The sequence below is a fragment of the Triturus cristatus genome, chromosome 1_2, assembly GCF_964204655.1.
Source record: "Triturus cristatus chromosome 1_2, aTriCri1.1, whole genome shotgun sequence".
NCBI classification, from domain to species: domain Eukaryota; kingdom Metazoa; phylum Chordata; class Amphibia; order Caudata; family Salamandridae; genus Triturus; species Triturus cristatus.
Window position 1 is genome coordinate 1,173,103,771 of NC_140580.1, and position 25,032 is coordinate 1,173,128,802.

The 25,032-nt window shown below is 44.8% G+C and overlaps 1 protein-coding gene across 3 annotated transcripts in view; it reads right to left on the reverse strand.

Annotated features, from left to right (window-relative positions):
- PTPA (protein phosphatase 2 phosphatase activator) overlaps positions 1 to 25,032 on the reverse strand; it is a 725,494-nt gene that overhangs the window by 699,381 nt on the left and 1,081 nt on the right. Inside the window, exon 1 of one of the 3 annotated variants that reach the window (XM_085614013.1) lies at positions 24,723 to 24,897. The exons of 1 other annotated variant lie outside the window; for it this stretch is intronic. In XM_085614013.1, the coding sequence (XP_085470139.1) occupies positions 24,723 to 24,747 (25 nt within the window). In that variant the 5' untranslated portion in view covers positions 24,748 to 24,897. Of the gene's footprint in view, positions 1 to 24,722; positions 24,898 to 25,032 lie in introns of those variants that run through there. One more of the 3 variants, XM_085614014.1, reaches the window with a different exon arrangement.

Consider the following 25,032-nt stretch of genomic DNA (forward strand, 5'->3'; position numbering starts at 1 on the left):
CTCAGTGGACCCATGGACACCACGCCCCCTCCAAATTCAGCCCTCAAAAGATACATCAACCGAGCATGAATTTCGCTTTCAATAAGTGGTCTTAAAAGTACTCGGCGACGAGACTTTGCGGTATAGCCACAGGGCTCCCCCTCTAAAGCAATTGTGGCCGGGCCTCTTTAATTCTGAGAACGATCTTGACTACAGACGTCCGGTCGACCGTGGTAAAGCCCCGAAGCTTAACATAGACAGTTGGGGCACTACCTGAACCGGAGACACCACGCAGGAGCCAGCGTGGGAGTCTGTAACCAACACCATCTCTGGCGGGATCACTGCGAGTCCGGGGAAATGCCAGCTCCGGAGGCACAAGGGGGAAAGGCATCCAAAGCACGGTGCGGATCCCTGCTCGTCGAACTGGAGCCTGCCCCGGCAGCGCTGCCACCAGCACAACAACACGGCGCCGGACGGATGGATCCTCACGGCCAGACGATAGCAAAAAAATGGCGGATGGAAGCTTCTAAACTTTTTCGGCTTCGAGGGCGTGTTCCTGCTGTTCTAAAAAGGGCGTGGCTAAAAAGTGGAAAGAACAGCACGGAACACGCCCCCGAATCTGAAAAAGACGGAGCCTATTTGGAGGGACGGCTCTCTCCTCCAATCTCTCCTCCTATCTCGGTTGCGTTGCCCTATACTGCAATACCTTTGTGGTATTGGTGGGTAGATTGACATAGTACTGACCAATCCTAAGTCAGGAAGCCATGCACTAGGACAGTCGCAGAAGAGCATGCAGCCAGTTCAAACCGGCAATAAAACACATATCTCACAGGCAAGTTAGGGAGAGCGCGCCTAGGGTTCCCGCCTATTTCCAACCCGTGAAGACACATAGTTTAACTCCTTCCCTTTCCTGTGCCAAGCTAACAGAAGGGTTCTTATTGTGCCTGTTTATATAGCGCGAACTCTACCCGAAGGTATTGGAGCGCTTTGCATAGTACCGTATTTACATTTCGATTGAAGCACGGGGAGATTAAGTACTTTGCCCAGAATCACGTACTGTGGACGCGACCTCGAGACTCGAACCCTGGTTTCCTGCAATCAGTAAACACGTATGCAGCAAACCAAGGATTGTGGAGAGTGCGGGCATCGATCCCGCTACCTCTCGTCTGCTAAGGTAAGCAATGCTCTGCCGTTTGGAGCTACGTCCCCTGCACCCGGACCCAACTTGAAGCACTGGGCAATATATACTTTGCCCAGACTGACGGGATGGTGGCGCGACACCAAGGCTTGCAGCCCGTGTTCTCGCCATATGGCGGTAATATTAATGTTGCGCCGCCGCTGAGACCATTGCGCCACTGCCAAGCCTCGAACCCTGGTCCCCCAATCCAACGTCGCACCTTATACATTTTTGTTTTCTTTTTTTATTTTTATTAGTATTGACCTGACACTTTCCGGCCCAGGGAGAGAGAATTAATTAGACACTATGGACCCAACCTTTGCTCGAACTCGAGCTCCGACGCTGTGATATGAACTAATGCCTGCCATCTGTGTGCTAATACGCAAGCGCTGAGCTCCCATTATGGTGACCAGGCGCCGGGGCTCATGCACTAATACAGCCGCCCACTCCCTTCAGCACCTTTGACGACAACGCAAGCAATGCCTCTGAGCGCGCGGCCCGCTGCATGCCCCCCCCACGCCCTCAGCGGCAGCGTAGCCGACGGGGGGGGGCCATAACCTTTCCATCTAGGCAGCGACCACGAGGCTGGCACCGTCCGCGACCCCCGGGGACCCAGGCAGCCTGTGGCATTCTACATTGGATTAAGTTTCTAGGTGCTTTGTATAGAATCCCATCTATGTCATGGATTGTTGTATGTGGGGAGGTTCTGGAGATGACCAGTTGCAGGGTTGTCTCACTGGCTGTTGGATGGGATATTCTTTGATGGATTAAACTTTATATATCTACAACCTCAACCTGTTCCTGGATTTATTATGAAGAATCTTACACTGGCGTAGGAAGCATAAGGAGAAGATCTCAACAAAATGCCATGGTGAAAATTTTATTTATATTAATCTAAAAGAAAATAAGGATTGCGAGGCTAAATGAATGCTGTTCAAAAGACTGTTTTATGAGAATATAATCCTGCAAGTACTCGTTATTTAGAGTTTTAAAATATAGATATGTGCAGGTTTATCAGCACGGTAAAAGCAACTCAACGACTCTGGTAATTCTACAGTAAAAGGAACTCAACGACCCTGTTAATTCTTTTAATGCCAGAGGATGTGTTTTGCATCGCAACTGAAATTAATTGGATGAAAGGTTTTGATGTAATCGCAACATCTGCTTGAAAGTTGAATCGCGCGAAACGTTGGCTTCATAGAATCGCTGCTATCTTTCTAATATTGAAAGGAAGAGGTGTTTTGCATCGCATCGCAACTGAAATCATCTGGATAAAAGGTGTTGATGCAATCGCAGTATCTATTTGAAAATCCCAATGCATACGCACTTATGACTTGAAACGTTTGTTCATAAGAACTGCTGCCATCTTTCAAACATTGGAAAATAAACATCCGTGGTCAACGAGCGTTACCTGGAACTTAGATCTTCCATCACATTGAGGTTCTCTGTCTGCGCCATTTGTGTTCCTCGGATCATTGCTGGAGCGTCAATACGCACACATTGTGACGTACGTGCGTGGCGGACATTTTGTGGTTGCCAGGCTACCACTGAGCGTCTTCACGCGCACGCTAAGACGTAGGTGTGCCGCAGATATTTAACGTTGCTAAGTTACTGTTGTGTCGGAAGAAAATGGATATCTTGCTTTTGAAAAGACGAGTGATGTTGTGAACGAGCACATCCACTGGAAGAACTCGTACATTTTGCAAGTATTTAAAGACAACTTCTGCTGCAATTAGAACGCGCAATTAAGGCAAAGCAAGGTTATCGGAGACAAAATCTAAACTCATAATTTAGTTTAAGCTTTTACATTTTACTCAATGTAAACGGTGTTAAATAGTGTATCTCTGATTTAATTGTATGCATTTACTCACATTGTGGTTTTGATGCTGTTATAAAATGGAATATTAGATATGCAACTGTGACAACCAGTAAGTATCCTGTAAGCACTTCTATCCTCTAGCTGCAGCATCAACAAGTGTACACATTAGAGCTGAAATATTTGTATGTGGGTTGTGCGATAATCTACAACAATGCAGAATGTCACAGCGGCTCCATTTTTCTTATCATGCCCCGGATCTCCTCCTATTAAATGGAAAGTCGTCTTTGAGAGGCACGCCAGAGTTTGCGGTCTCTCTTTAAGTGCGGAAAGGAAATCAGCATTATTACTGCACTGTTTAGGGTCGGAGGGTCAGGATGTGTTTGACCATTTGCCTGAGCTTTCAACTGCGGAGGCCAGTAGGTTAAATGACTATGAGGTTTGCATTAAGAAACTAGACAAACACTATCTGCCTAAAATTAGTACTATCCTTGAAAGATACCAGTTCGCAAAAAGGATGCAGTCTGCTGATGAGACTATTGAAGACTATATAACTCAACTAAGAAAATTAGCTTCCTCTTGTAGATTTGAAGAGTTAACTGATGAACGCATAAGAGATCAGTTCATGTTCGGTTGTGCTATTGAGAAAATTAGAGAAGAACTATGGCTAAGAGACGAACCTACTCTAGATGAGGTACTAACAGTTGCTAAACGCATTGAATATTCTTTAAAATGTGTTGCGGTAATCAAGAAGGATTCAGAAAAGGGAAACAAGATCGAAGCGGTTAACATTAGATCTGAAAGTAGTAAGTTAGCTGATAAAAACGCATCAGAGAAAGGATGGACAGATAGGAAATGCTATAGGTGTGGTAAGTCAAACCACCTCGCTAATGACAAAAAATGCCCAGCCCTAAACCAAACGTGTTCTAAATGCAAATTGAAGGGGCATTTTACAGCCTTCTGCAAACCAAAACGCAAACCTAAGGTGAAAGAAATTGAAATATATCAAGGGGAATGTGGGGAAGCCAATTCCGAGGAGAATGTTTGTGGGCAGATAGTGATACAAGTTGAAGATAAGTGTAACAATAAAACCTGTCCATATGATAATATCTTGGTTGAAGGACAGCATACTAGGGTTCTGTTTGATTCGGGTGCAAAAATAACTATTGTATCCAATGAATTCTATAACGCCAAGCTGAAGAGAAAAATTACGTTAATGAAACCTGACATAATTCCTTTAGCATATGGTGGAGAACCCATAAAACTTCATGGATATTTTATAGGGTTGATAGAGTACAAAGAAAGATTGATATCTGGGAAAATTTACGTTTCTAAGCGTGGGGATAGCATTATTAGCTGGATTCATCAGGGTGATCTTGGAATATTTCTTGATCCCAATGCTAATCCCCCCATACAGTTAAGAGACAGAGTTCAATCAGTGGACAAGGGAGTTGATGACAAGTATGTACATGATCTAAAAATAGAATTTCCAAATGTGTTCAAGGAAAATCTAGGTTGTTTGAAAGGATATCAACATAAGATTCTTCTAAAAAGTGATGCGGTTCCTGTATGTTGTAAGGCAAGAAATGTTCCACTTTCTGTTAGAGAGGATATGAAAAAAGAAATTGAGAAGTTAAGCAGTTGTGGGATAATTGAGGAGATTGAAGGATGTGAATGGTTGGCTCCGGTCGTTGCAGCACGCAAGCCCAATGGAAATTTGCGTCTATGCATCGACTTGAGACAACTTAACAAGTGTGTGGTCGTAGATAGATATCCCTTGCCGAACATCACTGAATTGCTGACACTTCTAGATGGGGCCAAGGTATTTAGCACGATAGATCTTACTTCAGCCTACCATCAAATAGAACTGGAGGAGTCATCACGAGATTATACATCATTTATAACATCCTTTGGCACATATAGGTTCAAGAGAATGCCTTTTGGCTTGGTATCGGCTTCTTCAGTATTTCAACGTGTAATGGAAAGAGTGTTAAAAGATCTTCCAGGGGTATGTGTATACCAAGATGACATTTTGGTGTTTGCTAAAGATGACATAGAACATGATATGAGATTGAAATCTGTCTTGAAGAATTTGTGTAAACACAACTTAACAGTTAAGGGGGAAAAGTGCAAATTTAAATCCAACACTATCAATTATCTTGGTCACAATATTTCTGGGGATGGTGTAAAGCCTAAGCCTAAGTTAGTTGAAACTATAATGAATATGTGTGCTCCGTCAGACAAAACGGAATTAATGAAATTTCTTGGAATGATCGAATACTATGCAAAATTTGTGATGGGATTTGCATTAGCAACTGTCAACATGAGACAACTAATGCGCAAAGGTGTGGAGTTTGTATGGTCAGATCAGTGTGAAGAAGAATTTGTGGCCATCAAGAGAAAGCTTAGTCAGGCTCCTTCTTTAAGAAGTTTTAATCCAAAAAGTAAATCAATTCTTGTAACTGACGCCAGCGAGAAAGGGCTTGGAGCGGTATTAAAACAATGTGGTTCTGAGGGAGTACGAACCATTATGTTTGTGTCAAGAAGTCTTAGAGATCCAGAGATGAGATATTCTGTGGTGGAAAGGGAGGCGTTAGCTGTATTTTGGGCAATAAAGAAAATGAAGACGTTTTTGTGGGGTATGGATTTTGAGGTCCATATAGATCATAAACCTCTGATTGAAATATTTAGCAAGAAAGGATTGGATCTAGTTTCTGGAAGAATAACCAAATGGATAATTGGTTTGCAGGAATATAACTTTGGGATAAAATATATTCCTAGGATCGAAAATGGCGTTGCTGATGTTCTTTCACGTTTAGTTCCTGGTTGTAATAAGCAGGAAAAGAGTTTGCAGGACGATGAGGATGATGAAATTGTTTGCATGGTGGATCATGACATCATTTCTGAAGAAAGATGGTTGAAAGAATTAGAGAGTGATGCAACGTTAGTTGAAGTGACATCCTTATTGAAAAAAGGTTGGGATTCTAGTAAAAATGGGTCAGAAGGTACTAAAGATTTTTGGTCTGTTCGTAATGAATTGTCTATTGACAATAACTTATTATTTCGAGGGACCAGACTGATTCCACCCACTACACTTAGAAAGGAATTGATTGATCTAGTGCATGTGGCTCATTCTGGCTTGACCAAGAGTAAAGGAAGACTTCGCATGTCTTATTGGTGGCCAGGAATGGACAGGATGATTGAGAGAATCATAAGGGATTGTGTTCCCTGTGCCATCAGTGACAAAAATAAGATTACGCATGTGCAACCAATGGTTTTGAGGAAACGTCCAAGTGGTCCATGGGAAGAGATTGCTTTGGATATAGTTGGTCCAATGCAATGTAAGGAATCTCAACTATACATACTGGTGGTCATTGATATGTTCTCAAGGTGGCCGGAGATATTTTTCTTGTCTACAATTAACACTGGTAAGGTGATTGAATGTTTAAAGTGCTTATTTGCAAGGGAAGGTCTGCCTATGTCAATTTTGTCTGATAATGGTGTTCAACTGGTTTCTAGGGAGATGCAAAAAATGTTAGCGTCTAGAGGGATTCTTCACAAAACAACTTCTCTTTATCACCCAGAGGCCAATGGAATGGTGGAGAGGTTTAATAAAGTAATTAAAGAGACTATTGCCTTGGCCAAAAGAGTGGGTATAGATTGGAAAAATCAGGTCATTGGTAAAGTTGAGGAATATAGACTAACACCGCATGCAACTACAGGGAAAACTCCTTTCTTGTTGTTTCGGGGTAGGGTTCCCAATACGTGTGTCGAGCCATACTGGGTTAACAAGTATGAATTAGCAAAAGGAAAGGAGGGAGTGTGTGATGGTGAACAAATGCTAGGAGTAGAAGATGAAAAAGCAAAATTGAGAAAGGCATATTTCGATGTAAAACATGCTGCAAAGAAAACCAAAGTAAATGTTGGTGACTGGGTCAGAATTAAATGTCCTGGCATCTTGGGTAGCTCTTCATTTAAATTTATGAAGCCTATCAAAGTAATTAAAATCTTCAACAATGCTATTCAAACACAGGACCATCGAATTTATTTGGAATTTAAACAGAGTACATGTGTGTAGTGGTGTCTCAGAACATAGCAAGCGGGTGGTGCCTTCAAGGGAGAGTACTTCTCTTCACCAATCTAAAGGGGAAGAGGGAAAGGTTTTGATGTGCCCTAGGACATCTTCCAGAGTGGTGAAAAGACCAAGTTATCTTAATGATTTTGTTAACGTTATTGTTTGATTGCATTGTTAACATGGAAAAAAAAAATAAGTTAAATAAATGATCCTTTCAAGGGAGGGAGATGTGTGGCATTCTACATTGGATTAAGTTGCTAGGTGCTTTGTATAGAATCCCATCTATGTCATGGATTGTTGTATGTGGGGAGGTTCTGGAGATGACCAGTTGCAGGGTTGTCTCACTGGCTGTTGGATGGGATCTTCTTTGATGGATTAAACTTTATATATCTACAACCTCAACCTGTTCCTGGATTTATTATGAAGAATGTTACACAGCCCAGTTACCAATCTCTGCAATGCTTGTGAGGGAGGGGGTGGGGGGGGGGGCTGTATGCACACGCTAATTCAATAGACACCGTCGCAGGGAATGCGGTATATGCACCGATGGGCCTCGCGCGGCCGCTCCCCCATTCAGTTTTTGGTCACGTGGTGCGCCGCAACAAGCCCACGCCAGAGGCCTAGTATGCGCCGCTAACCCACTTATTAAATTATATATTTACAAGCCCGGACCCAACGCGAGTCACGGGGCTTAATGGAATCGCCCCAGATGAAGACGCGAGGCGCGCAACCTGCTGTTCTGCAGGACCACCAACCCGTCCCCGAGCTTACTTGATAGCATAATCGGAAATGAAGCTGACTGTCGCTTTGCAGATTAAGTCAGCTCTATGGGATGTGAAGCGGTGATTAGGCAGCTCCGTGGCGCTCAACCAGCTAGGCTAGCCTGGCGAGCGCAAATTTTCACGGGCAGCGGGGGATTAAACGTTCCGATTTGCCAACCTCCTTCGAGCGGATTAGAACCAGCTACCTAAGGATGTCAGCTTCCCCACTACCGCTCTAGCAAATGAGCTTTCAAAGGCTCAAAACGCTTACCCGCGCGCCGGCTACGTTACAAATTCCGGCACGGTCGAACGATGCGGACGCTGCCCCGAGGCAAAAACTAAGCCGACGGACACACGATTGCAAAAGTGTGTGCTCGTCCGGACGGTATTGAAGCGCTTTACCCCCCCCACTGTATGTCACTGCGTTCGACACGTGGGCAGGGGATGAGTTAGACTGTGCCCGCGAGACCCCCGAACCCTAGTTCGATGCGCGGGTGGGGGGGGGGGGGGGGAGAAATCGGCCTGGCTAGCATGATGACCAACCGCCTAAGCGGGCTAAGTCCCTGCCACACTGCAGTTACCGCTCATAACCGGCGACCCGACGGTGTAGGAACAGCGGTGCTTGGCCCGCAATTACTTCACAGCTTGTTCGTGGGGGAGGGGGGGGCGTGGCGGGGTGCGATCGTGCACACCTAGAGGCGACCACGAGCTTCTAACTCGAATAAATTGCAACGGAGGCGTAACCCTGGGAGTACGGGCCGGGCATGGCCTCCCGGAGGCTGGCTCAATCCTAGTAGTAACAGCCTCTGGGACCCCAGCCTCGCAACGGTAGCGTGGTGGAGCAGGCCAGGTGAGGTGCCATCCCGGTAGTTGCGGCCGCCTCCTGTTTTTACGAAGACTCAAACCCGCACCGCCCCGGCTTTTAGCATGAGGGGGGGGGCAGACCGCGTGGCTGGCCCCCAGTTGCGGCCTACCTCTGGGCCCAGCCTCAAGCCCGCCACCCGATCGGGACCCTCAAGCGGGTTCCCACCGTGGCAGCCGTGCGGGCCAGCTAGCCCGGGCACCTTACTGCTCCCTAAAGTTTCAAGTTTTCAAGCCATAATCACGCCACAGTTAGACCGCACTGGCTATGATACAGCCACTGAAAAGCTAGCAAGTCGCCTGTTCGCCTTCCAGAGGCCGGCCAAAGGCACGTGAAGCTCGAGCCCGCCCCCCCCGCACTTGGCAATCCGTGCCACAGGGCCCCGTTCACCTGGTGCTGCCCAGGGACAGGACCAGGGGTGGGGTGCATCGAAACTCACCGTAGATTGGGCACAAATCGACACGAGCGACCTTCTGGCGCGAGGACCCGATGACCCTTTTATGTGGCGAGGTGGCGGGATCACTGCGAGTCCGGGGAAATGCCAGCTCCGGAGGCACAAGGGAGAAAGGCGTCCAAAGCGCGGTGCGAATCCCTGCTCGTCGAACTGGAGCCTGCCCCGGCAGCGCCGCCACCAGCACAACAACACGGCGCCGGACGGATGGATCCTCACGGCCAGACGATAGCAAAAAAATGGCGGATGGAAGCTTCTAAACTTTTTCGGCTTCGAGGGCGTGTTCCTGCTGTTCTAAAAAGGGCGTGGCTAAAAAGTGGAAAGAACAGCACGAAACAGGCCCCCGAATCTGAAAAAGACGGAGCCTATTTGGAGAGACGGCTCTCTCCTCCAATGGCTGGCCTCCGTTTAGGAAGCCAGCCAATGGAGGAGAGCCAAAAAGAGAGGCGGGCTAAATAGCCACTCTAAGAAACAGTAAATCTCCGGACTTCCGGTTCTGCCTTCGGCAGACCGGATGGTCCCTCGACCTAAAAAGAGGAAATCAGTGTATCATTAAAGGTAATCATTTACAGAAACATTGTTGACCGCCTCTCTGGGTCAAGTGCCCAAATGAACAGCCAGTTCTTCCCCACTGTTTAGGCCTTTTGGTGCCTTGGTTTGCAGGTCAATGATGTATTGAGACTCTAATCTCCGCAGTCTCAAGACTCTATCACCACCTCTAATATTCATCAGCACATGGTCAATGCTGAAGTACTGCAACCAGTCCCTGGATAAGTCAAATCTTTATTCGCGATTGCTCGCATGTGTTCTAATATGTATTGTACTGCCTATATATTTCAGCCCACATGGGCAGATCAGACAATAGAGTGATTTGTTTGACACGTCATGAATTTAGTTATCGTTTTCCGTTTTTCCATTCCTGCTACTTGATAAGTTAATACTCTTACTATTTGTGCAAGACTTGCACATGCCGCAAGGATAAAACCTCTCCTTTCTCTGAGCGTACCTTGCTTCAACAACGTGGTTGCTAGGTGGCTGTGGACCAACATGTCCCTTAGTGATCTAGCCTTTTTTAATGTCACAAGGGGAACTGGGGGGATATCTGATCCTATGATCATATCTGTTTTTAAAACATGCCAGTTTCTGCAGAGGATGTTTCTAAAAGAGTCAGCATCCTGCGAGTATGTGGTGACCATACAGAATTTCCCCTCCTCCATTTTCTTTTTATTTTGGGTCGTATCCTTTCCTTTCACTAGCTTTTCTCTTGAGATACATTCTACTTTTTTCAAAGTGGTCTCTAGCAAATTGATGTTATACCCTCTGGCCACAAATCTGGCAACACTCTCCCTTGCCGCTGATTTAATATCACAGTCTCTGGAGCATTTACGTTTCAATCTTAGGAATTCTCCGTAGGGTATGCTTTTTATTAACCTAGGAGGATGGCTACTCTCGGCGTGCAGTGTAGAATTACCTGCCGTTGGTTTCCTATATAATGCTGTACACAGTTCTCCATCTCGTACAGAGACCCTGAGATCTAAGTAGTTCACTGCCACTGAACTAATTTCCCATAAGAACAATATGAATTTTAAATTCACATTGTTCTGATTCAGATGTTCTATGAAATAATTTGCCATGTTTTCTGGCCCCTTCCAGACCAGGAAGAGGTCGTAAATATATCTGTGCCAGGCTACAATTTCTTTTTCCTATGTCTCATTGGCTGAGGACCAGGCAACCTGCTCGTCCCACCAGCCCACGAATACATTTGCGTAGCTGGGGCGAAGCAGGTACCCATCGCCGTCCCGGAGATCTGTCTGTAGTGGTCTCCCTGAAATAAAAAAATCTTTTTCATCAGGCAAAATTCAATGAGTTCCATGAGCATGGTGTTATGTTCTGCAAATTTCAACGGTCTCTTTTTCAAAAAGAAATCCACTGCATTGAGTGCGTATTTGTGGTCAATAAACGTGTAAAGGCTCGTGATGTCCAATACAATTAGCCTATATGATGGTTCCCACTTAAGGATCCCAATGTGGTTGATGAAGTCCTTCATATCCTTGATGTAAGAGGATAATTGCAGTACAAACTGGAAAAGGAAGTGATCGATGAAGATGGAAAGGTTTTCTGTGAGGCTTCCTTGAGATGAAACTATTGGCCTGCCAGGTGGATTTGTATTATCCTTATGACTTTTTGGAATATGGTAAAACGTCGGTGTATTTCGGAGAAAGAAATATTCCTCTGAATCAAGCATAGATCGTTCATGCCACTTATTATTCAGTAAAATATATTGTCTGATACTATCATTGTATCTCTCTGGTTGTTTTTTCGTAATATCTACCATCTGATTGTTTCAGAGCTTCACCACAATATTGCTCCCTTGTTAGTAGGACGATGTTCCCTCCCTTATCTGAGGGTTTGCATATAATAGGGGTGTCCTTCAGTAGATTCTCCAATGCACTTTTCTTGGTCTTTGGTCATGTTGGATCTATTCATTGAGGGTTTGGTGTTATTCCCGAGTTTCAATAGGTCTTTGATCACTGCTTCTGAGAAGGTGTCAATTGCGTCCAGTGGCATTTGTGGCATAAATTGTGACACTAGCTTGAACGGGCTTATTGGTGCCTCTTGTTCTATACCCAGACGCATGGTTCTTTTCGCAATGTGTTTGGTGACTTTACCTCCCCCCTCTTGTTCCAAACGTAATTCTTCCAACAGTTCTAGAGACGTCAAGTCATCCACTGTCAAAATATCAGTGTCCTTAGATTTAGGTTTAAGCAGCCTGGATTCTTTGATCGAAGGTTTGAGCTTGAAATATTTGTGCAGTTTAATGTTTGTGCACAAATTTGAAAAGGTCTATCCTTGTTTGTGTAAACTCCAACCGGTTATTGGGGCAGAATGTCAATCCTAGCCTTAATACCGACTCTTCAGTTGTTGTAAGGGTCCTAGGTGTCAGATTGACTATTGTCAGATTTTCAGCTTCTGTTACCATCTGCCCCCTCTCTTGCTGCGTGTTACCCTCAGTGACATATTGCCTCTTACTCTTCCAGCACCCCTTCTGGTTTTTCTGTGGCTCCTTCCGGTGGCTTGCTCTTGCCACCCCTCAGCCAGGACTGGCGGATGAGATGAAATTGCTTGTGAAAAGGGGTTTTGTATTTTCCAACCGAGGTGCCTGCTGTTTCATATTTTCAGTCACGTCCGATTACGAAGTTTACACCCTCAGTGGTGTTGGTGCTGCTTTTATTCCGGACATTTCTTTTCTAGGTCCATCAAACTTCTTTGCAAAAGTCAGAACTCTTCCCTGTGAGTAGTCCTTTTCATCTCTTTCAAATTTTTCTTGTTTTCTTTGTTTGATTTTAAGCTCATATTTCAGCAGCCGCTTCTTCATGGATTCTCTTAGTAGTTCTTGTTTGTTTTTATCAGCATCTTCCGAAATTTCCTCGTCTAGTTGTTATATTTCTTTCAAAGCCTTTTCCCTATAGCTCCAGGCAAATCTGATGAGAATGTTCAGCATTCCTTTACATGACAGTGCTGTATGCTCGGCCCAATCTTCCAACAAGAGTGGATCCGGGTTCTCATACGCTGGTACGGTATAGATGCGAAATCCTCTGGGGACCCTGTCTACATCCATGTAATTCTTGAGGGAGGTTGCCTCTCACCACTTCCGCATTTCTCTTTCATAAAGTCTTTCCAGTTTTAGATATTGTGCATACAGACTGTTAGAGGTGTTGGGGTCCGTCACGTCTCCTGTACTTAAAGTATCAGATTCCTTCTTTTTTTAAATGTCCAAAGCCGCCTCTCTGCGCGCTGATTCACTGAACATATTTTTAGTGAACTACTGTGTTATAGTCGCTGCTTGGCAACTGCCCCCTCGTCCTATAGATGGTCAGTTACATTCGTTCTGCACACGCACGCATACAGCTTAACGGTCTATGAGCTTTACTGCTCTGTGATTACCGGTCTGCATGCAGCGTTATCTTTCAGTGCTCCGAGGATTCGTCCAGCGATGGTGCTTCCACATTCAATAACCGCTCCACTGCACCATACAGCGGATCACTCGTGGACGGGTGCTTCATACGTGGTGGTGCCCTAACGATAAAAAATTGCTCCAAACTCTTTCAGCAACTGTAAGAAAGAGAACAGCAGTCGTGGGGGATGCCGGTGTTTAGTCACAGCGCAACAAACATGTTTCGGATAACTCCTTCGTCAGTGTTTACACGGCACACAGCCAGGTGTCATTTTAATCCCATTTCATTATTGACAACAACATTGAGAAAGGACCAATTTGGTTGCATCACCTCTGATGCTATTAGTTTACACATCATGTCTTAAACACATCTGCTTCTCATAGCATGACATTTATACATTTCATGTTCAATTAATTGTGTCATGACTTATTTAGCCATCTATCGGCAAGCGCGACTGTTATTACCCACGCTAAAATTATATTACAAGATCATGGCTTCATAATGCTGTACGCCATACGGGCATGTATATAGCAGAATGATTGCAAGGAACACACAATTTTCAAATAATGGCAGGCATTCAAGATTACTCGTTTGCAAATGCTAAGAGAAATTTCTTTTCTTATTTAGCCGTGAATCGGCATGAGCCTGCCCAAGTTGAACAGTCCATCACAGTTTTGCCCCTCCTGCGTGTTTGTTGCGCTGTGAATAAACACCGGCCATCTGCCCCCGCGAGAGCTGTTCTCTTTTTTACAATTGATGAAGGAGTTTGGAGCAGAGATAGATATATATATTTATTTATTTTTAGTCCACCTTCCTCAGGAAAGCACGATTTAAAGAAAGGTCCTCCTTGCTACAACAACAGATTTGTAGCAAGTAGCATCAAGGTATCATGTTCTTTAACCTAAACGTGTAAAAACAGACACTAACCTCAATTATAAATTGCAAAGGAAACAGTGCAATGTCAAGATACAAAAGTGTTTTTTGATAAGTAACAAAGGAACACTTAATGCTCCACGTATACACCATTTAGACCTAATCCCATCATGTTATTAAAAATCTACAATCATACAATGCAGGTTCATTATAGAGATGCCTATAGCACATCCCATATTCAACGATTAGTACAGCCCCCAGGTAATAGCATAGGTAACACCTTAAAACAGTATGTTCGATTTCAGGAAGAACTTCTTGAGGAATGGACGTATTAAATCGGATGCAAAAACTTGCTATGATAAAGTCTAATAACTAACTATTAAAGAACCCTAGAGTACACAGAATTACCATACTCTAACTTACACTGCCTGAGAGGATTTAACCAAGGACATTCGGTGAAAAGCCTCAATAAAAAAGAAGACATCCTAAGTAATTGCATTTGGAGCAAAGAAATGTTCTAAACGTTTGTCCACATACAGATGAAGAGAGAGCAGATTCGAAGTGTTAGGTTCCACATAGGTACCCGAATATAGGCTCAGGTAGTCGCCTAACCTTTCACCTATAATCTCCCTTACATTACACTACATAACAGTTCTTAGTACTGACCTTTTACCTAGTTACGGTAATGTCCAAAGATGACATGGGGTTTTCTCCGAAAAGCTTAAGCCTCATTCATTATGCATGAGGATTCTTGGAATCACAGCAGGCCTACCATCTCCTGCATAATTACTATGTATAAGGGTCATTCCTTCCGTCATCCCAGTCCGACATGACACAGCAAGGTATATCCCCAAGGGGTAGCACTGCTGACGCGAGATGCTGAGGTTCCTGCACGCAGACACTCCAGCTTGCAGTGGTCTGACATCCCATGCAGGGTGTCCATCTCGAGACCAAGACAAGGCCCCGCAGTCTCTCACTTCAGGTAATGGGGTTGACTTTATCCTAGAGGGATTCTTGGCTTTACACCCACATACATGCTAGGTACACTTAGGTACATCTAGCTAGGGTCGCATCGTAGGAGTACACATTTTACTGTCATGTATTTTATATACTTGCCTGTATCTATTGTTTAGCACAATGGTAGGAATCTACGATCCTTTTACTCTGTTGGTGCCTATAATCATTTATATCTGTTACTGTCTAATGGTTCTTTCAACACACCTATTTTATACTAGAATGACGCGGGTTCAATAAATGCTTATTGAAAAACGTCCCCACCGTTTATTCTGTGTATCTCTCTGAGACGAAGGGAGCACAAGTGACTGAGCGAAAAGTAGCGCACTGTTTCCAAGATCCCTGATGGGACAGGGTTGTCATGTTTGATAGCTGCCAATAACTATTCTCTCCTTGGTAAGAGGGGTTTATAGTGGCACTGCGAGATAGCTGGTATACAGGCTAAGATACCCGGCAGGGGTGTCTAGAATCAGTCTGACACCAATCCTATAGTCCTATAGTGTATGTTGTCTAAACACGCAGATCCTATATAGGTTTATAGAAACTACATAACAGAAGGACTAGGCCGTGCACATTGAAAGAGTCTAGTAAAAATTAAAAGGGGTGGCACTATAACCTGGGAAGCTGGGCAGGACACCCTCGGGGGAAGTTGAAGTGAATTGCTTGTCAGATGGAAATTAATTCAGTTTATTATTATGGACAACAAGATATATATATATATATATATATATATATATATATATATATATATATATATATATATTCACTGAAAAAACCATAGGTTTCACACATGTTATAGTTAGCGGAAATTTTACTGATAAAAAACCAATGAAATTCCCCCGTTATAGTTAGTGCAGGAAACTATAACTCACGTGACCGCAATCCTCTGCTGATGCTAATACTGTATTTAGACACTTATTTGCCCATGTCTTCTTCCATAAATTTTTAGCTATACATATATTACAAATATTTTTTTTTCATAAAGACACATATGTCATCAGCAGAAGATTGCGGTCGCGTGAGTTATAGTTTCCTGCACTAACTATAACGGGGGAATTTCATTGGTTTTTTATCAGTAAAATTTCCGCTAACTATAACATGTGTGAAACCTATGGTTTTTTCAGTGAATTTGCAAGGTTTTTTAAATGCTAATTCCTAACTATAACGTGTGTGAAACCTATGGTTTTTTCAGTGAATTTGTACGGTTTTTTAAATGCTAAGTTACTTTACGCCATTCGTGGCGTGCGCGCCCACTTTACGCAGTTAGTGCCGTGCACGCACGGTGGGCACGCGGTGCGCTACGCGCACCGCGTGCCCACGTTACGCTAGATGGGCCATGTACGCACATGGAGGACATATTATGCGCTTCCTTGTGATAGGTAATCTGTTGAAATTTTTTGGGGAAATGCTGTGCTCTTATATGCCATGCACAAATGGTGGCCTTCGGCCACCATTTGCACACGGGGTGGAGAGAGTGGGTTTTTTTTTTTTTTTAATAATTTTTTACCGTACGCGTACGGTAAGCGTACGGTAAGCGTAATCGGCGAAATTTTCAAAAAATAAAAAATTACCGTTTTTTGCCTTGGGGGATCTTTGAAGACTCAACTAACATGGTTATGTGCATGGGCGCTGTCTAAACAGCTCCTTTATATGTTTTTTGCATTTGTTTATCAGCTCCCCCCTCAGAGTGCGAGAGAGAAAATGGCGGCCGCCGCTTCCTGGTTTCGACCGATTCGAATGTTTACTAAGATCTAAGGGCCAATCAGAATCGCGCTCGCGCACGGTAAGCGTACCGTAAGCGCACCGTAAGCTGGCTCAGATATATATATTGATTTAAAGGCTATTTTCTCAGAATCTACTGAACAGATTTACACCAAACCTACAAAAGGCACTTCCTTGACCTGAGGACTACCTCTCTGCCAAATTTCAAGTAATTCTGTTCAGCCGTTCGGGCTGTAGCTGTGTCTAAAGGTCCTATGGAAAAATGCATGGGGAAAACGCGTTTTGGGACCCCCCTTTTATCTCAGCCCCCGCTTGACGAATCCCCCCCGAGACTTTCAGGGTAGGAGCGGAGCGTAGCGCCCCACCTATTTTGAAAAATTCGCGAAGATTCGTCAACCGGCGCCAAAGTTATTCAAAATAGAATGTTGCGGATTTCCTATGGAAACGTGGTCCTAACTATAACTACCTACTGGCGACCGCCAGTAGGTAATATATATATATATATATATTCACTTAAAAAACCATAGGTTTCACACGTTATAGTTAGCTGGACATTTCACTCGTGAAAAACCATTGAAATTCCCCCGTTATAGTTAGTGCAGGCAACTATAACTCACGCGACCGCAATCCTCTGCTGATGACGTCAGATATTACATCACCGTATTTAGACACTTATTTACCCATGTCTTCTTCCATTAATTTTTAGCTATACATATATTACAAATATTTTTTTTTCGGAAAGACACATATGTCATCAGTGATGTAATATCTGACGTCATCAGCAGAGGATTGCGGTCGCGTGAGTTCTAGTTGCCTGCACTAACTATAACGGGGGGATTTCAATGGTTTTTCATGCGCGCCCACGTTACGCAGTTTGTGGAATTTTTCCGTTTCTACCGTACGCGCACGCTACGCGTACTCCGCGATTTTTCGCAAAAAAATTTAAGGAAATTTTAGCCCTTGGGGGTCCTTCTGGGACCCCCTGACAAAGGCTAGGGGGTCAGGAACTGTCCACCCTGCCCCCTTTTCACGTTCTCCACCTTTGTTTTTCACCCCCTCAGACTGCGAGAGACAAAATGGCGGCCGACACTTCCTGGTTTCGACCGATTCGAATGTTTACTAAGATCTAACAACAAATCAGAATCGCGCTCGCGGACGGCAGCGTGCGCGTACGGTAAGTTTTACCGTACGCGCACGGTGCGCGCTTATAGATATATATATGCTTTTAAATGCTATTTTCTCAGGAAATACTGAACAGATTTACACCAGACCTGCAAAAGGCACATCCCTGACCTGAGGACTACCTCTCTGCCAAATTTCAAGTAATTCTGTTCAGCCGTTCGGGCTGTAGCTTGGACTAAAGGTCCTATGGAAAAATGCATGGGGAAAACGTGTTTTGGGACCCCACCTTTTTCTCAGCCCCCGCTTGACGAATCCCCCCCCCCCCCCCCCCGAGACTTTCAGGGAAGGAGCGGAGCGCCCCACCTATTTTGAAAATTTTGCGAGGATTCGTCAATCGGCGCCAAAGTTATTCCAAATAGAATGTTGCGGATTTCCTATGGAAACACGATCCTAACTATAACTATCTACTGGCGACCGCCAGTAGATTATATATATATATATATATATATATATATATATATATATATATATTTTATATCAAAAAGTGCTCCAAGAAATGAGGCGGTGAAGGTAAAGATGTTATTTTGGTCATTAAAAGTTCCGTTTTAGGTGGATTTAACTTTCAAGTTTGAGGACATCTACCAGTGTGTGAGACAGGCAGGTTTATGTGGATACGGTCCGATATATCCTGTTCACTTTTCAGCATAGATTGTCTCCGCAAGCTGAATATCAACAGCTTTCATCAGCATAAATGTTAAATCGAGAACACGCCTAACATCATAACTTAGCTGGGGGCGCAGATAACCTTGAAAAGTAATGGCGAGAAGACTGACCCCTGATGGACACTACAACTGATATTTTGTGTTGCGATGAAAAGGCTAGTGGTCCAATGGAATGACTTCTCTCAGATTTGGGCCATACAGTAGATGCCTGCCTTGGCAAGTCTGAAGGGAAGACCGGAATGGTTAGTGGTGCTGAAGGCAGCAAAACTAACTTGTGAAAACTAGTGCTTTGATGCCATCACCATAAACTAGCCATCTAAGATCATACAGAAGGGAACATTTCACTAGTTTGATGCTCCTTAATGAGGGGAACCCAGTCTGAAAATAGTCAGGCAGCTGATTTTCTTTAACAAAATTTCGTACTTGTATCCAGTTTTGCTAGCATATTCCCCAGCAGTGACAGGGGTTTTACCACAGCTGTGCCCATTCCAGAGGGACAGCACACTGTGGCATAACAGATAAAGAGGGCGAGTAGGACATGCACTAAAATAGCGCCCAAGAAGTCCTTACCCTTTGCAGGCCAATAGCAAGATTGAAACTGGAGGGATGACCTTTGGACAATACGGACAGGAGAATGGTCTGGTGATGGCAGAGAACTGTTTGGCATGTTGTTAATTTCTGTAGGTTGATATGCATCCTGGACATGTTTTGTCTGGGTATAGCAACCTATGCATGCTTGCGGATTTTAAAGATCTTGACTTCAAAGAAAGAAGCTAGAGCTTTAGAAAGATCTGCTGAGTGCGCCCGATGTCTGCATTACTTGGTGTGTTTTCAGATTATCCTCCAAGAAGCTAGAGCTTTAGAAAGATCTGCTGAGTGCGCCCGATGCCTGCATTACTTGATGTGTTTTCAGTTCAGATTATCCTCCAAGAAGCTAGAGCTTTAGAAAGATCTGCCGAGTGCGCCCGATGCCTGCATTACTTGGTGTGTTTTTATTTCAGATTATCCTCCAAGAAGTTAGAGCTTTAGAAAGATCTGCTGAGTGCGCCTGATGCCTGCATTACTTGGTGTATTTCCATTCAGATTATCCTCCAAGAAGTTAGAGCTTTAGAAAGATTTGCTGAGTGCGCCCGATGTCTGCATTACTTGGTGTGTTTTCAGTTCAGATTATCCTCCAAGAAGCTAGAGCTTTAGAAAGATCTGCTGAGTGCACCCGATGCCTGCTTTACTTGGTGTGTTTTTAGTTCAGATTATCCTCCAAGAAGCTAGAGCTTTAGAAAGATCTGCCGAGTGCGCCCGATGCCTGCATTAATTGATGTGTTTTCAGTTCAGATTATCCTCCAAGAAGCTAGAGCTTTAGAAAGATCTGCTGAGTGCGCCTGATGCCTGCATTACTTGATGTGTTTTCAGTTCAGATTATCCCCAAAAAAAGAAATCCACAAAGCGTGTGGTAATTAGGATGGCAATTTCGTTTATTTCACTACTCCTTCTTTGTACAAACGTAATGTGTTTCAGTGGTTGGCATTTATACATAATCATGGTTGAAAAATTAAAATGCCCTACAATGACATCACTCGAGCACTCATTATTTTACGAATTCATCTCCATGCAGACGTGACGTCTCTCACACGGGCAGGTAAGGAACATTTACAAGTTCCCTCTTATGGATTTTATTTATCACAGTGTGCGGTCATCAGCTGAATGACTGCCTTACTTCAGAAGCACTGCAAGAAGAACATATGCTTTGAGAGTTTCCTGCTCTCTAGGACATTTCCAATGTTGGAATAACTGCGTTTTGAGACTGAGCCACAGATGTATGTGATATTTGCCGAAGCTACATTACAGAGATCACCACTGCTCGAGTATTTAAGAAATGTTTTAATAGCCCCCCCTGATTTATTCTTCATGAAGCACCTTGAAACCCTGCAGTAACAAAATATGAAGCACAGATTCACTTTTAGGGGTAAAAAATGGCTGGAGCCAAGAATGACTTTTAGGGGTCACTTCTCACTTTGCCCTGTTCTCCCTTTAGTCTTGCTGATCAACCCTCAAGAGTGGTTGCGGGAGGATTAGAGTCCATGCTACTTCTCGGTTGGTTCTATACTCCTGGTACCAAGCAAGTAGCAATGCAGATCTAATAAGGTCACTACACAAGCAGAGCGGATGTCAGATTCTGCCAATAATGACTGTGGGTGAAGCATTGGTAGGCTAGAGAAGCATCTGCCTCAGTGACTGGCATATGGCAAGTAGGCACATAAGGCTAGTTGGAGAGAGTGGGGGGGGGGTCAAAGGCTCAGACCCTGATTGCTCCAACTCCTGACTCAACTAAAACTCATCAGTACTCCTCACTAAGCGATGAACCCACTTATGGAAGGCTGAGGGTCATTAGGTCCCGCTGAGTCAGCGCGCATGCGCTACTTGGCGAGACTTTAGTAGGTGAGTTTTCAAAGTGCTACCCACATGGTTTTGCAGGCCTGAAGCTTGAGTGCACGATGGCCTGCACGTGCACAGCTGCTCCCCGCATTCCCCCCTCCCTTCTCGCCCAGCCCCTTGATGCTCTGCTCCCATCTCCCTCCTCCCTTTTCGTCATTTTCATTCTGGCTCCTCGCATTCACCCCTCCCTTTTTGCCCATCCCTTTGATGCTTATAACATTGTGTTTCATTTAGGGCATTAAACATAAAGGAGCACTGGCAACGCTGATAAAATGGAGTTCATTTTGAGTAGTGACTAAAACGTTAACCACACACACAAACAACTACACACACAACCACACACAACCATAACCACTCAGAACAACCACACACCCACCCACCACCACACACACCCCCATCAACAACCACACACACAAGCACACCCAACCACACACCCACACCCACACACACCCCATCAACAAACACAACCACACACACACACCCACACACACAAGCACACTGTAATCCAGGCACTGCGGAAGACGAGTCCTCCGCGCACTCCAAGATGGTGGCGACGGAGGCCCGTCCTGAGGAGGGAAGCGCTCTAGTCGTGCCGGCCGGCGCGGAGCTGACGTCATGCCCTGAGACACCAGAAATGCGGACGGAGGAGGTGAGAGCCCCGGCGTGGGACGGAGGAGAACGCGAGCAGACCGAGGGAGCACCGACGACAACAGGCAGCAGGATCCTACACAGTTTGGATTTAGAGGGGGGTCATAGTACCGAAACTGCATTGCTAAAATCCACTGGAGAGATCAGAAACATCCTAGACCAGGGAGGGAATGCCGCCCTGATCATGTTGGATCTCTCAGCGGCATTCGATACCGTTCATCACGTATATTGATGAAACGCCTCACTGAGATAGGAGTTAAGGGTTCAGCCTTGAATCTCCTCCAATCCTTTCTTATGGATAGAGTACAAACTAACACTGGAGGAGTTCCAGGCAGAATCATTTTCCCTGCCTTGTGGAGTGCCCCAGGGATCTTCACTGAGCCCAACTCTTTTTAACATATATGTCTCCTTTTTGGCACCACTTGTGGAACTATTTGGGTTCACTCTAACCTCCTGTGCTGACGATACCCAAATAGTGGTCAACCTGCTTCCAGGAAACTCCGTACATACACCATCAAAACTACAAAACTGTATGTCCACGGTGGGAGACTGCATGGCAAAAAATTGCCTAAAGCTTAACTCCAACAAAACGGAGGTTATTCTTTTTGGCAATAATCCTAATTTATGGTCTCCAGGCTGCTGGCCGACAGATCTTGGCCAACTCCCTACTCCGGTAAGGAAAGTAAAAAATCTCGTAGTATGGCTGGATGACAAGCTGAGTGGCAGAGATCAAGTGAATTAAGTTGTTTCCACTACTTCGTATATCCTCAAATTGTGCAAAAAAATTATGCCACTACTCCCAAAAGCAGTACAGCAAACGGTTATCACTGCTCTCATTATGCCAAGATTGGACTATTGTAATAGTCTATATTTGAGGATACATGAAGGATCCCTAAATAAATTGCAGATTCTGCAGAATGCGGCCGCTAGACTGCTCACAGGCACACCCAGGTCTGGTTCCATTTCTACCCAAATTAAGGCCCTTCACTGGCTGCCAGTGAGGCAACGTATTCAATTTAAGGCTCTGACACTGGTCTTCAGGGCCCTTCACGGAATAGGACCCAAATTCTTAATACAACAACTCCATTAGTATTCTCCTACCAGAACCCTCCGATCCTCGGACGCCAAACTGGCTATAGTTCCTAGGGTAAAGAAGGCCAATTGGGGTGGCAGAGGCTTTGCGGCCAATGCAGCCAAAGCCTGGAATGCTCTTCCTCTATCTCTGAGAAGTATGACTGATCTCCTCCCATTTCAAAAGTCATTAAAAACATTTATTTTCAAATATTGATCTTTTTATTCTTCATCTCTCTCTCACCTGTCCTCCTGTAGGTCTTCTCTAAGCGCCAGGACACCTTTTTGGTAACAGTTGCGCTCTATAAATGCCCATAACATAACATGACAACTCCCCTGCCCAATCACAGTCCATGATTCACTAATACTAGCAACTTTTGAGGGTGAGATATGCAGAATTAAAGAGTATAACTTTAGTGATTAAAAGTTAAGAAGTAGTTGACGTTGACACTGAGTGAGGTGTGGGCGAGAGCTGCTGCTTGAGAAGAACAGACTGGGAAGATTCAATACTGAAAGACAGCCTGATTAGATTGAAGGATTGCGGAAGAATATAGAGGAGGGAGAGAGTGTAGGACAGGGATGCGCTCCGGTGCATCGGGTTCTAGAGAAGTATAGTGAGTATAATCCTATCCTGCACCTATTCTATAGTCTTTGTTTCCTGACTCTTCATCAGGTGACCTCCACCAATCCTTTTGGCCAGGGGTTGGGTTCCCCCATTTCACCACTCGATAATTATATTTCTGCCCTGAATTTGTATATCCTTTGCAAAGTATTAGTTACTGTGTCTTTTGTCTCTTCATCTATCGCTCCTAATGCGTTAAGATTGCTGAATGGGTTTGTGTATTTGAATGTTATTTGATAAATGAATTTTCTCTCCAATGATAGTTGATGGATTTTGCACTGTGAATCTGTACAAATGAGTGTTCATTTTGAATGAGTTATTAGATCAAATGTATTGACTCTTACTTGGAGTCTGTGATTATTGTATTTAAAGTTATAAGAGAGATTAGTGAATTTGTTAATATCACCATCAACTACTCGACTAACGTTCCATTGATCAAAGGAAGAGTGTTGATCTGTAAAGGTTTGACATTGACTAATTCAGATCAAAGTGAAATAAAACTTGACCCCCAGCGAAACAGTCAGGAAACTTAAATGTATGGGCCCATTCTGAGTAATTTGTTGAGTGTGAAATGTTCATCCTGGCCTTTCGCTGGATCAAAGGGCTGCATGTGACCATGGAGTGTGCCTGCATGACAGTCTCCCAGAGGTGAGTGGACCTCGCCTGAAGTCTGAACTTTCTGCTGGAGGAGCTGATGGGCTACCTGGGGTGCCTAGAAGCCTACTTGCCTGATGAGAAAGGAAGGAATATGCCTGCTCCTTCAGAAGGCGAGTGTCCAGGGGAAGAAGCCCTGCATGTTCCCAGCATGAGGAACACCCAGAGAAACCTGAAAGGCACACCTGGCAATATCTGGGAATAGTAGTGTCCCCAGGACCTCCTTGATCTCACCCTCTCTGAGTGGAGGCCGCTGAAACCCACCATTCTCAGGTGGGGTGTCTCCAGGACAGACACAGCCACAATTTTAAGAGAAAACCAGGAAGGTGGGCGAAAGAGGGATATGCGCCATACAGGAAGAGGGCGTGGCTTAACGGCAGGACACTCGAACATCCCGAGATTCTGGGCAAATCACCTTATCTTCCTGTGCCTAGAAATGATTTGTCCGTCTGTAATGCAACCGGAGCTCATGCAAAGCGCTTTGATACCTTAGGGGCGAGTTCGCGCTCTATACATTAAAAAATAAAAAAATAAATAAAAATATAGCATTCAGTTAACACATTCAAGGAAATACCCCCTAAAAGAATGACTTAAAAGCACAGCAGGCCCGAAGTTCCAGGGAACGCACGGGAAACCACCACCGGGTGTTATCACCAGGACCTCAACACGCAGCGCCCGGGACCGGCCCCGAATAAAGTTATGCCATAAGAGCGCCCCCTGCCGGCGGATCACCTCCAGCTCAGCCCTACCCCTCCCGCTCACACCTGCCTGCGGCTCGCTCTCCGCCATCTTGGCCCCTCTGCGGCCCCGGTGCTTCGGCTCTAGTGAAGTTCCGCGCAGCGCTGCTCTGAGCCGGTTACTGACGTCACTCCTCGCCTTCCGCGCGCGGCGCCATGTTGCTCAGGTGCGTTTTGACACTCGCGTAGCCTCCATCTTACTACAGGTATAGTTCACTACAAGCGCAAGAGGATCCCATCGGCCATGTTAGATTGGGCCAAGTGATCCCGATACCCAACGGGTAAATCCTTGGGAGTGAAGCTTAACTTGTCTGACAGACTGCATGTTTGTGAGGCA